The following is a 12,421-nucleotide window of genomic DNA, read 5'->3' as shown; positions in this document are numbered from 1 at the left end:
TGCTAGAATATCCCTGATGAAATCGGACAACCCCTAAATCACTAGGGGGTTGTTTCCACAGAGACAAAGAAACTTTTCCCCCGCTTCAGATCGCTGATGTTCATTGGGTGGTTCACGCGAAAAGAGGCGTGAACATCCCAAGCCATAAGAATCGACCGGACAAGATCCGCGCTCTTCTGCTCTTCTTTGTTCTCGGACATGCTGCGACCCAGGGACTGAGGAGAGGAAAGCCATTTTCATGGCTCCTTTGGAAACTTTCGTTTTTGCTGTTTTCTTTTCTTTTCTTTACTAAGTTTATTCGACTATTCGCCTCTCCACACAAGGAAGACGAATTCTGGAACATTGTTTGTTGAACCTTTCAAATACCGCGCGAAGATGAACGAACACCCCTTTGCAACAAAGGACCACGTGACTCCACGCTCACGCCAAGATCCAGCGCAGCTTGCACACGCGTCACACGGCCTCCAGAACACGCGCGCAGTTTTCAAAAGGACCAGCGCACAAAGCATCACAAAAAGACCACGCTCACGCACGATGGGCCATGCAAGTATCGTTTTCTATGGAGATTTAAATGCTGCTTTAAAGTGTTGCTATGATCTGATCGTTGTTGGCTTCCAAAAAGGTTACTGACTGATTTTCATACCTGAGCTCATTTTGTGATCTCTCTCATTTTCTCCATTCTCTCTCTCTCTCTCTCTCTCTCTCTCTTTTATTTGGATTCCGTTATGTCTTGTAAAGTTTACTGTCTGTATTGTCGTACGCATATTTACTCTGTGTGATTTGTAGTTTGATGTATTACTAGTTGAATTATTAAAAACCCATATATAACATGATTGGCTTGGACTCCACCCCACTCACATTACGAGTCACTGAGAGGTCTGATCTTTAGCTACAAGCTTTAAATTTAGAAACTAAATTTATCATAAGGATAGGATGATGTTTTCATGGCCAGAGAATATTTTTCCTTGAATTATAAGTGATAACTTTATTGAAAATTGATAGGTCAATCTGGTTTGCTGGACAAACCACTGTTTGATTTGCAGTAATTTACAGTAAGAGATATCACAACAATTGATATGAAGAATGGAATATTGACATATTAATGAGTAAATTACAGTGCCCTGTGATTAGTATTGGTATAGGCAATTGAGCTATTTTTCATAATCAATAAAATTTAATGTAACTGTCATCTGAGATATAAATTAATCATATTCCTGATTAATTATTCAAATTCCCTATATATCATTTGAGTTAATTATTATGTGAAACTCATTGTTGTTACAGGGGCATGGCCACCATTCCCGCACCACGAGGCAAGATGGAAGCCAGCCTCACACCACAGTACAAGACGGCCGCCAGCTCAGCGCCACGAGGCAACATGGCCGCCAACCCAGCACCACCAAGCAAGATGGCCGCCAGCCCAGCGTCACAGCACAAGATGGCCACCAACCCAGCGCCACGAGGCAATATGGACGCCAGCACAGCGCCACAGCACAAAGTGGTCACCAATCCAGTGCCACGATGCAGGATGGCCGCCAGCTCAGCGCCAAGGCCCAAGATAGCCGCTGACTCATTCTTGGATTATTTCTCCATGCTGTCAAAGATCCTAGAAATTCCCAAGACTGTTCATGTCACGGCTGCTGAGCCAGCGCCACAACCCAAGATGGCCGCCCATCCAGCACCACAGCACAAGATGGCTGCCAGCCCAGTGCCACAGCGCAAGATGGCCACTCACCCAGTGCCACTGCCCAAGTTGGCCACCGGTCCAGAGTCATGGCCCAAGATGGCTGCTTGCCCAACGCCGCTGCACAGGATGATAGTCACACCTGACCCTCTGGAGTCGAGTCAGGTTCCAATTGACCCTCCAGAGTCGAGTCAGGTTCCAGTGGACTCTCCAGAGTCGAGTCAGGTTCCAGTGAACTCTCCAGAGTCGAGTCAGGTTCCTGTTGACTCTCCAGAATCGAGTCAGGTTCCAGTGGACTCTCCAGATTCGAGTCAGGTTCCAGTGTTGTGGTCAGGTTCCAAGTTCCACACGGTTGTGGTGGTCTTCTGCTCCGCCCTGGAGGGTTTCCGCCTTGACCACCGGGGTGTGGTGGTCTTCTGCTCCGCCCTGGAGGACTCTGGCTTTGACCACAAGGACGTGGTGGTCTTCTGCTCCGCCCTGGGGGACTCTTGGCCTGACTACATGGTTGTGTTGGTCTTCTGCCCCACCCTGGAGGACTCTGGCCTCGACCACAAGGATGTGGTGGTCTTCTGCTCCGCCCTGGGGGGCTTCATGTTGTTTTTTGCTTTTTGTTCTTGTGTTCACTCCTGTCCCTGTTCCTCTCTGTTAGTCTGGCCCTCCGTCCCTCCCCCTGAACCTCCTCCGGTCCTCCTCCCTCCTGGTCTCCCTGTTTTGTGTTTACACTTCTGGTGTCTGTTCCCCATATTTTTCTTTTCTGGCCCTCCGTCCCTCCCCCTGAGCCTCCACCTGTCCGCCTCCCTCCTGGTCTCTGTTTTGTGTCTTGTCATGGAGCGTCTAGGAGCCGCTCCGTAGAGGGGGGGTACTGTCACAGTGTCTGGGTTGTGTTCCCTGGGTTTCCACTAGATGTCCTCCTTTCCCACGATGTCTTTCACTTTATGAACTGTCTGTTCCCTTATTTGGTTACCTTCCTCCTTGTTTGGGTTAATTGATTAGTCCCCACCTGTCTCCAGTTCCCTCATTACCTTCTGTGTACTTATACCCGGTCTGTCTGAGTATGTGTCACGGAGTCCTTGTCTTATGTTTAATGCTAATCCGTACTCTTGCTCTTGCCGTGTGTTCTTGTCTGTTTTCTTGTTTATTGGATACTCTGGTTTTGACCCTGCCTGGACTGTTTACCCCTTTGGATTACCCTTAATAAATGTCATACCTGCACGTGGATCTCTCTGTGTATTTCTGTATCCCGGTCGTGACAGGGAGCTGATTCTTGTTTCTTTAATTAACATGGAAACGTGGGAATGGGAAATTGAGAGGCACTGCTCGCCGGTCGCAAGCTTGTGGATGAAGTTGATTCCTGATAAGTAAGACTTGATGGTGGAGGTTCTGATTTTTTTATTTAAATGAGCATCCGAGACAAAGTTGCAGATTGACCAAGCGTATATTAGAGGAAATTGAAGTTGGTAGTAGGAGTGGTAAGCATTAAAGCACTTCCATCCGGTTAGGTAGGTGGAGAGGGTCCTAAGGGCGAGACCATTGAGGATAGCTTCTCCGAAGCACGTGAAAGGTCTTCCAGGTGGGGATTTAGTTGAAGATTGTAGCTGAAAACGGTGGGACTGGCGTGGGATGGATGTCTGACTCTGGAGCCAAGATTCTGAACTTCTGAAAAGAAAGAAGAGACAAAGAATCAGCTATGTTATTGCGGTAGCCCGGAATGTGGCCGGCTCGTATTACGAACTGGTGTTGAGCAGATATTACAGTCAGTCTGCAGACGAATTGCATGATGGCTGGGGAATGAGATCTGCTTTTATTAATACTGGACTTTGACTTGAATTGACTGGATAAATTTCATGAAGAGTGGATGAGGGAGAGACTGATTGCTGAACGAGATGGCTAAACTCGGGAGGCCATTCGGAAGCGAACCAACGACCGCCATAGTACCCCCCAAATCCGGTGGAAGGTGCTGCATCGGTGTACAGCTGGATGTCTTCCAGAAGACAAGAATTTCTGCCAGAGGTGCATCTCCATCTTACAGCCTTCGTCCAGATTGACTTTGTCATGGAGGGAAGGAATTGAAGCTGTTTTTGATAGAAGGTAGGAGAGAAAAGATTTCCCTTGGGGAATTATTCTGATGGCGTAGTTGAGGTGACCGAGGAGGACCAAAAGCTGCTGCTTCATGCACCTATCTACTAGAAGGTAATTTGATAGCAGAAGGGAAATACGTTGTAATTTCTCTGGAGGCAGAGATGCTTGGAAGGACGTGGAGTCTAGGGTGATGCCTAAAAACTCGATGGAAGTGCATGGCCCAATTGTTTTCTCTTTTGAAAGGGGAACACCCAGCTCCGAAAAGACTTTGATGAGAGTAGACAGACCTGAGTGTGGAGGTGAGGATGGAGGTGTAATGATGAGAAAGTCATCGAGATAGTGAAGGACATAGGGAAGCTTGTGGTTGTTGATAAGGATCCAACATAAGGGTCAGAGAGAGAGTCGAAAATCTTAGGGCTGCTTTTGCAGCCAAAGGTTAGGCGTACGGCGAAATAATATGCTCCTTTCCAGGATACGCCAAAGAAACGCCAGAGTTCTGGATTAATGGGCATGACTTTAAAGGCGTTGGTGATATCAGCTTTTGAGAGCCACGAGCTGTGGCCTGCCTGGCTGATGAGTGTGATAGCTTGTTCGATGGTAGCGTATTTCATGGAGAAATCTGGGGCAGGGATAATGCTATTAATGCTAGGAATAAATGAGCCATGAGGGGAAGAAAGGTCAATGATTAATCTCTTTTTCCCAGAGTATTTCCTGGTGGCGATTCCTATAGGACTGATTCTAAAAGGAGAGAAAGGAGGTTCTTTGAACGGACCAATCATAAATCCTTCTTGAACTTCCTTCGCTATTAGTGCATCTACAGTGTCTGGCTCGGAGAGAGCGGACTGAAGATTGTTGGAGATATGAGAAGTGTCTGGCGTGATATCTAAACCTGGATGGAAACCATTTAGTAAGCCATTGGTAAGAAAATCTACAAACTCTTTATCGGGGTGGTTTAATAAAGCGGAGGTTAGGGCTTTAACCTTAATCGGAGTGCTGAGGTACTTTAGTAGTCATTGAGGTAAGGTGGTTGGGCTGTGGGGGCAGGAATTCCTGGCGTGGGAGCCGCCACAGAAGGAGCAGACGTGGAGTAGTCTACAGCTGGAGAGCGAACAGCCGAGGTCGTTGAAATTATTGCAGAACAGTACTAATATAAAGTACTGTTTAAGGGGATGATGTACTCGATGGCGCCGCGCATGGCTGCTTCAGTGCTTGGCTTTCCAGTGTTTGTACTGTTTTTGTTCATTTTTCCTGTTTTTTGTTTAACAAACACGATCAGTTTCACCAGGGATAAACTGATGAACATTCGGCAGAACACACCACAAGGTCTTTTACCGGATTTAAATTATTCAGACGTTTTACTGAACGTTGTTATCGGAGGAGCGGCGGCGCTGATCAAACGCTTCAGGACGCGCAGACGGGGGAAGCGAGCAGGAGCGCTCGTCAGACTCAGGAAGCGCGGATTTCGAATGCCATTGCCTAGCATCCATCTGGCAAATCTCCGCTCTCTACCCAACAAAACAGATGAACTCCTTCTGCTCTCTCGGACAAATAAGGATTTCTCACACTCTGCTGCTCTGTGTTTCACGGAAACCTGGCTGAATGACGCCATACCGGACAGCGCGCTCCATCTGCCGGGCTTTCAGCTGTTCAGAGCGGATCGCTAATCAGAATCAACGGGGAAATCGCGCGGCGGCGGGACATGCTTTTACATCAATGAACGGTGGTGTAGAGATGTAACGGTGTTAAAGAAGATGTGCTGTCCTGATCTAGAAATGCAGTTTGTCAACTGCAAGCCGTTCTATTCGCCGCTGGAGTTTCACTCGTTCATTCTGGTTAGTGTTTACATTCCTCCGCAAGCACAAGTAAGCCTGGCTTTACAGAAACTCGCTGATCAGATCACAGAGACAGAACAACAACACCCGGACTCTGTTTTAATCATTCTTAGGGACTTTAATAAAGCCAATCTTTCCCGTGAACTGCCAAAATACAGACATCATGTTACATGTCCCACCAGAGACAGTAATATATTGGATCACTGTTACACCACAATAAAGGATGCATATCACTCTGTTCCATGAGCAGCTTTGGGACATTCTGATCACTGTCTGGTTCATCTTATACCGTCCTACAAGCAAAAACTTAAATCTGCTAAACCTGTAGTAAGGACTGTGAAGAGATGGACCAGCGAAACAGAGCGGGATTTACAATCTTGTTTTGACATCACTGATTGGAGTGTTTTTGAAGCTGCTACCACCGATCTGGACGAACTCACAGAGACTGTAACATCCTATATTAGTTTCTGTGAGGATGTATGCATTCCTACCAGGACTTATTTAACATTTAACAATGATAAGCCATGGTTTACAGTAAAACTCAAACATCTTCGTCAGGCCAAAGAGGATGCCTACAGAAATGGGGACAGGGACTTGTACAATCAGGCCAGGAACACACTGAACAAAGAGATCAGAGCGGCTAAAAAGACCTACGCTAAAAAGTTGGAAGACCAGTTTACTTCCAACGACTCAACTTCAGTTTTGAGAGGACTGAGGGGCCATCACAAACTACAAGACACCATCCCCTTGCACTGAGGCTAATCAACGACTTGCTAACGACCTGCATGAGTTTTATTGTAGATTTGAAACCCCCAACACCCATTCTGACCATCTCCCTACACAACCATTAACACCTCCTGCAATCCCCCTCTCCACAACTCCTGCTCTTCAAATCTGTGAAGATGATGTGTGCCAGGTCTTCAAGAAGAACAAAAGTAGAAAAGCACCAGGCCCAGATGGCGTTACACCAGCCTGTCTGAAAATCTGTGCTGACCAGCTGGCCCCCATCTTTTCACAGATCTTCAACAAATCCCTGGAGTTGTGTGAAGTGCCTTCCTGCTTCAAACGCTCCACCATAATCCCCGTTCCAAAGAAACCCAAGATAACAGGACTTAACAACTACAGGCCTGTGGCTCTAACGTCTGTCGTCATGAAGCCGTTTGAAAAACTGGTTCTGGGTTATCTGAAGGACATCACTGGACCCTTACTGGACCCCCTGCAGTTTGCTTACCGAGCAAACAGGTCCGTGGATGATGCAATCAACATGTGATTGCACTTCATCCTGCAACATCTGGACAAAACAGGGACTTATGTGAGGATCCTGTTTGTGGACTTTAGTTCGGCTTTCAACACCATCATCCCAACAACCCTCCAGACCAAACTGACCCAGCTCTCTGTTCCTAGCTCTATCTGTCAGTGGATCACCAGCTTTCTGACAGATAGGCAACAGTTAGTGAGACTGGGGAAATTCATGTCAAACAACTGCACCACCAACACTGGCTCAGGGATGTGTTCTCTCCCCTCTGCTCTTCTCCCTGTACACCAATGACTGCACCTCTAAAGAACCCTCTGTCAAGCTCCTGAAGTTTGCAGACGACACTACAGTCATCGGCCTCATCCAGGATGGTGATGAGTCTGCTTACAGACAAGAGGTTGAGCAGCTGGCTGTCTGGTGCAGTCTTAACAACCTGGAGCTGAACACGCTCAAAACAGTGGAGATGATCGTGGACTTTAGGAGAAACCACCCTGCTCTTTCCCCACTCACCATCATGGACAGCACTGTGACTGCAGTGGAGTCATTCAGATTCCTGGGAACCACCATCTCTCAGGGCCTGAAGTGGGACAATCACATTGACTCCATTGTGAAAAAGGCCCAGCAGAGGTTGTACTTCCTTCGCCAGCTGAGGAAGTTTAACCTGCCACAGGAACTCAGCCATCATTGATTCTGTACTGTGTACTTCTATAACTGTCTGGTTTGGCTCAGCAACAAAATCAGACATCAGAAGACTACAGAGAACTGTTCGGACTGCTGAAAGGATTATTGGTGCTCCCCTGCCCACCCTTCAAGAACTGTATACATCCAGAGTGAGGAAAAGGGCTCATAAAATCACTCTGGATCCCTCACATCCAAGTCAGCCCATTTTTGAACTTTTGCCATCTGGCCGGCGCCTAAGAGCTGCAAATACCAGAACAGTAAGGCACAAAAACAGTTTCTTCCCCCAGGCAATCTACCTCATGAACAGTTAAATGTTCCCCACTTACGCTTATGCAAAAAAAAAAAAAAAAAAAAAAAAAAAAGTGCAATATCCTTATATTTATTTGTTACCCCTCCATCCTAGTACATCCCTGCATCTTATTCAATCCTATTCCATTATCATTTATAGCACAATTGTTTATACACTTATTTATTTGCCTACAATTTGTTTTATTATTTTTTTGTCTATGTGTTGGTGTCTCTGTGTACTGGAAGCTTATGTCACTAAAACAAATTCCTTGTATGCGCAAGCATACTTGGCAAAAAAGCTCTTTCTGATTCTGATTCTGATCATTCTGCCTCCTTGGTACAGAACCGGCCGTCCCCTTTTATCTATACTTTTGGGAATTGGGACGTTGACTGTGGGACGTACGTCGAGGGGCTTTGGAATTAAAGGAGGAGGTGGAGCAGCTGGAGACAGTCTGTTGAATATGGGTGTCCTGCGGGAGGACGGCAGCTGTGACTTAAAGGGGGTTATAACCGTGCACGTTGAGGCAGGATGTGACGGGGCTCCGCAAAGCTCGCAGGAAAGTGAAGAACGGGCTGCGAAGATGCGGCAGTAAAGCTCCGGATCGAGAGTGCCCCAGTATGTTCCTTGGTTAAACTGCTGTAACCGACCTGCTGCTTGGGTAGCGAATAAAACGTGGTAGTTATAGAAGCCTGTCCCTCCAAAGCGGACAGCCATATCTAGAACGATAGACAGATAATCGTCTAGCTCTGACCTTCGGTCCGGATAAACGGAACAAATGATGTCTCTGAAGATCGAAAAAGCTAAAGCGAATTCGGTAGGGGTAAGATCTTTTGAACTAGGATTTAAGGTATGGCTAAGCTGCATGAGCCCTTGGCTGGTTTGAAGATCTCTGGGCTGGATAAAATTTTTGAGCGACGGCTGGAGAAGGTGGGCTAGATCAGTGTAGTTACCGGATAGAATCTGAAGACGTAAGGCTTGGGAGGCGGGGGAAGGCCGAATAACTGATGAAGCTGGCCGGGGAGGAGGTACTGCTGTGGCCAGGGTATATGTGCTGCTGTTAGATGGCACGGTATGAGGGTATATGGAAGGGGAGGGGCTAGGGGAAGTGAGGGATGAGTAAGGGTAGGTTAGGGAGGGGAAATAGGATAGGTTAGTTGGAAAAGGAGAAGGTACTGAGGGAGGTTGAAAAGGTCCACTGGTGGGAATGAATCCGGAAGTAGAAGTAACAGAGGCTGTGGCGGCTGAAGAATGGGTAGAGGAATGGATGATGGGATGAGAGGATGAATGAGTGTTAGGATTTGTGGCAGTTTGTGAACCCAAAGATGAGAGAAATTATGTAATTATCTGAGATAATTCAGAGGTAGAAAGAGCTGGGTTGAGTGGCAGTTGCATTTGGCTGCCACTAGGTGGCGCCGATGCTGCTTGCTGAGTGGTGACGTCACTGGTGACGGCGGGGAAACTCAGAGAGGATGCAGTTAGCCTCTGGTCGCCACTAGGTGGCGCGGCTGTGGCTTGAGGTCGATCGCTAGGCTGAGTGGTGACGTCACGAGTGATGATGGAGGAATTCCGTGAGGATACCGGAACGGCTGAGGTCTCCGAGTTTGCATTTGGAGCAGCGTTGATGGGTGCAGTGTAAAGTTGAAATAGCCTTAATTTATTATCAGTGCGGCTAAAATGAATGCCTTTATCCTTGAGAGCGCGCTGGAGGCGAGCTACGGTCCAGTGCTTGATAGCAGACTCTGATCCGGCGGACTTGCCGGGAGTGTTTGGCCGAGGATTACCGGCGGATGGTTGTCGATGCTGTTGGCGGAGAGAGCGGTCGCACCGACTTCCGTGCCCGAGAGATCAATGGCGATCGCGGACAGAATCCCTCGAGGGCGGCAGAGAGCGGGCGCGTGGCCGAGCCCGGGCCGGAGAAATCCCGGATGGCGAACCTGCACGAGAAGGCTCGCGGTCACGGGACCGAGGGATTCGAATGGCGGAAGGTGGGACCAGTGGGAAGATTGGCTGCGAGAGGACCGGTGAGAAGATTTGCTGGGTGAGGACCGGTGAGAAGACCGGCTGGGTGGAAGGGAATTGCCCCTGAAAAGATCGTCATCTGAGTCGGAGGGGTTGATCTGCAGTTCGGGGTCCATGGCGAGAGGGACCAACGAGAAACTCAGTCAACAGTTCAGAGAAGGTTGGTCTAGCATAAATAGCTGATGGGGGACGAGATGATTGGTTGAGACGTGGCCTTGTTCCCGAACTTTAGTTAACTTCATTAACTCCATTTATTTAATTTAAATTTACTCAATAAAATTTAACAGGTCAAGTTACATGTACTTATTCGTTTTTTTATTTTTACTTAACTTAGTTAAGTAGATTTACTTAATTTCCAAATGTGTTAAATTTACTTGAAAAATGCTTGTGCAAAAACTTGCCAAATAAAAATTAAGTAAATTTACTTATTATTTTTTTCAGTGTGTGAGTGTTTGGACAGAATTAATTAAGTGAATCGAGTGTTAAATCAGCGCAGACAGAAAAATAAAGCAGACGATCAGGAGACGGATTCATTCATTCAGCCTCTGATCTCAATCACATTCATGATTATTCATACTGTCATCAGTTCACATCAGGATTCAGAAACCAGTTCAGGATCAAATAGTCACTAATGGACTTTTATTACATTTGATGAGCAGTTTACAATAGAAATATTAAAGCACACATATTACTCTGTTTATTAAAGATTCAGAACAGTATGAGAGTCTGATCTAGATTCATAACTTCTGTATGATGATGAAAAACTAATTAAAAATGAATAGAAATGTACTGATGTGAGATTTGATGAGTTTGTGTGCATGTGAACCTCAGAAAGAGTCTCTCTATCATTTAATATCACACAGAGACACTGAGGAATAATATTCAATGCTAAATCCAGCGTAGAGGGGTTCAGTGAATGTGGTGTTGTGTGTGTGTAAGTGTGTGAGTGTGTGTGTGTGTAAGTGTGTGAGTGTGTGTGTGTCAGAGACGCTGTAGAAGGACAGAGAGCCGGCCGACACGTCCACATACACTCCTACTCTCTTACAGGATGAACAGACAACAGATATATCAGTTCTGTTATTATTGTGACAGACAGAGAAACTGTTATCAGAGCACCACAGACTCCAGGATTTGTCATTGCATCCAAACACACAGTCTCTCCCTACTCCTTTCCTGTTGATTCCTTTATATGACACTGATATTACAGCATAAACTCCGCTCCATTCAGTCTCCCAGTAACAGTGTCCAGTCAGACTTTCAACACTCAGAACCTGAGAAACAACATCAAATCTCTCTGGATGATCAGGATACGGCTGACGATCTTTCACATGTGTGATCTTCTTGTTCTCATCAGACAGAACGAGTTCAGTGTGTGCTGTGTTTGGATCCAGTGTGAGATCACAGGCATCTGAACACAAGAAGAGAGAAACATCAAGAACAACACAACACTGAAGATGTCTGTGTGTTTACAGCTTTGACTAAAGCTGTGTCTGAAACCGCTCCCTATACACTATATAGTGCACTAGATCAGCTGTCACACATTCTGTAGTGATGTCTGAATTCTGAGTGAACGACCATTATCTTATCTGAGCTCAAAACGCTACTCACGAGAGGATCAGGATGTCTTTACCCAGCAGGCACAGGATGTAGACTCCAACGTCGGTTAGACGTTGGATTTTGGTTGAAAATAAAAATCAGGTTGACGTCTAAATCCAACGACAGTTTGACGTCAAGCTCCAGTGTTGGGCAGATGCTGAATTTTGGCTGGAATGAACACCCCCACAAAAAAAAATCATAAAAAACGTTGAAATGCATGGCAGTACACATTTTACCATCTTCACTTATTACTAACCAGTTTGACTTTATTTCTGTCAGACGTCTACAGAAGTTATTTTTGAGAATTAACAGAGATTTAGATGTTGATGTTTTATTTGAAAATGTTTGATCACCATTATTGTGATCAGTGTTTGCTTTAGTTAGGTAGTTTGACTCTTGGCTTAGTAAGTTTGTGATTCTTGTAATAGTGTTTACCAAAACACATAATTTGTTATAAAAGGGGCCATGAACAAATGTAAGGTGATATAGTTTTCATAATCATGAAGAAAATTGATTGAGGATAAAACAATTTTTGTCATTGACCCAATAGTTAATGAACAATATTCAAGAAACAATACTTTCTTCCTTCAGAGCAGACATTATAACAATCAGTTAAAAACTTTTAAACATGAGTTCAAAAAACTTAACCTACGGCGACACACACAGACATCAACAATCAGCGTATGAATCTCAACAATGGTGACATGCTTCATGCAGCAATGCATAGTATAGAACTCATGGCTTCCAGCATGCATTGCTGCATTAAGCATGTCACCATTGTTGAGATTCATACGCTGATTGTTGATGTCTGTGTGTGTCGCCGTAGGTTAAATTTTTTGAGCTCATGTTTAAAACATTTTAACTGATTGTTATAATACCACTGGATCTCATGTGACAGAAACACAGTGTTTGTAATATGAATGTAAAAACATCAGTGAATCAGGTTATTTTATGATTATAAAACCATTAACTGATAACAGCCATCA

General features: G+C 45.7%; 2 protein-coding genes across 6 annotated transcripts in view; both read right to left on the bottom strand.

The window, feature by feature from the left end:
- Nucleotides 1–12,421, bottom strand: part of LOC128020811 (NACHT, LRR and PYD domains-containing protein 3) — a 638,518-nt gene that overhangs the window by 362,203 nt on the left and 263,894 nt on the right. The window lies entirely within an intron of this gene.
- The window catches only part of LOC128020587 (NACHT, LRR and PYD domains-containing protein 12), a 137,751-nt gene continuing 135,794 nt past the window's right edge, over nt 10,465–12,421 (bottom strand). For 2 of the 3 annotated variants that reach the window (XM_052607239.1, XM_052607374.1), the window contains one exon: nt 10,673–11,247. In XM_052607239.1, coding sequence (XP_052463199.1) covers nt 10,685–11,247 — 563 coding nt within the window. In that variant the 3' untranslated portion in view covers nt 10,673–10,684. The other variant, XM_052607293.1, reaches the window with a different exon arrangement.

The sequence above is a fragment of the Carassius gibelio genome, chromosome A1 (assembly GCF_023724105.1).
Source record: "Carassius gibelio isolate Cgi1373 ecotype wild population from Czech Republic chromosome A1, carGib1.2-hapl.c, whole genome shotgun sequence".
NCBI classification, from domain to species: domain Eukaryota; kingdom Metazoa; phylum Chordata; class Actinopteri; order Cypriniformes; family Cyprinidae; genus Carassius; species Carassius gibelio.
Note: the sequence above shows the minus strand (reverse complement) of the source record. Positions and strands in the feature narration are given on the sequence as shown.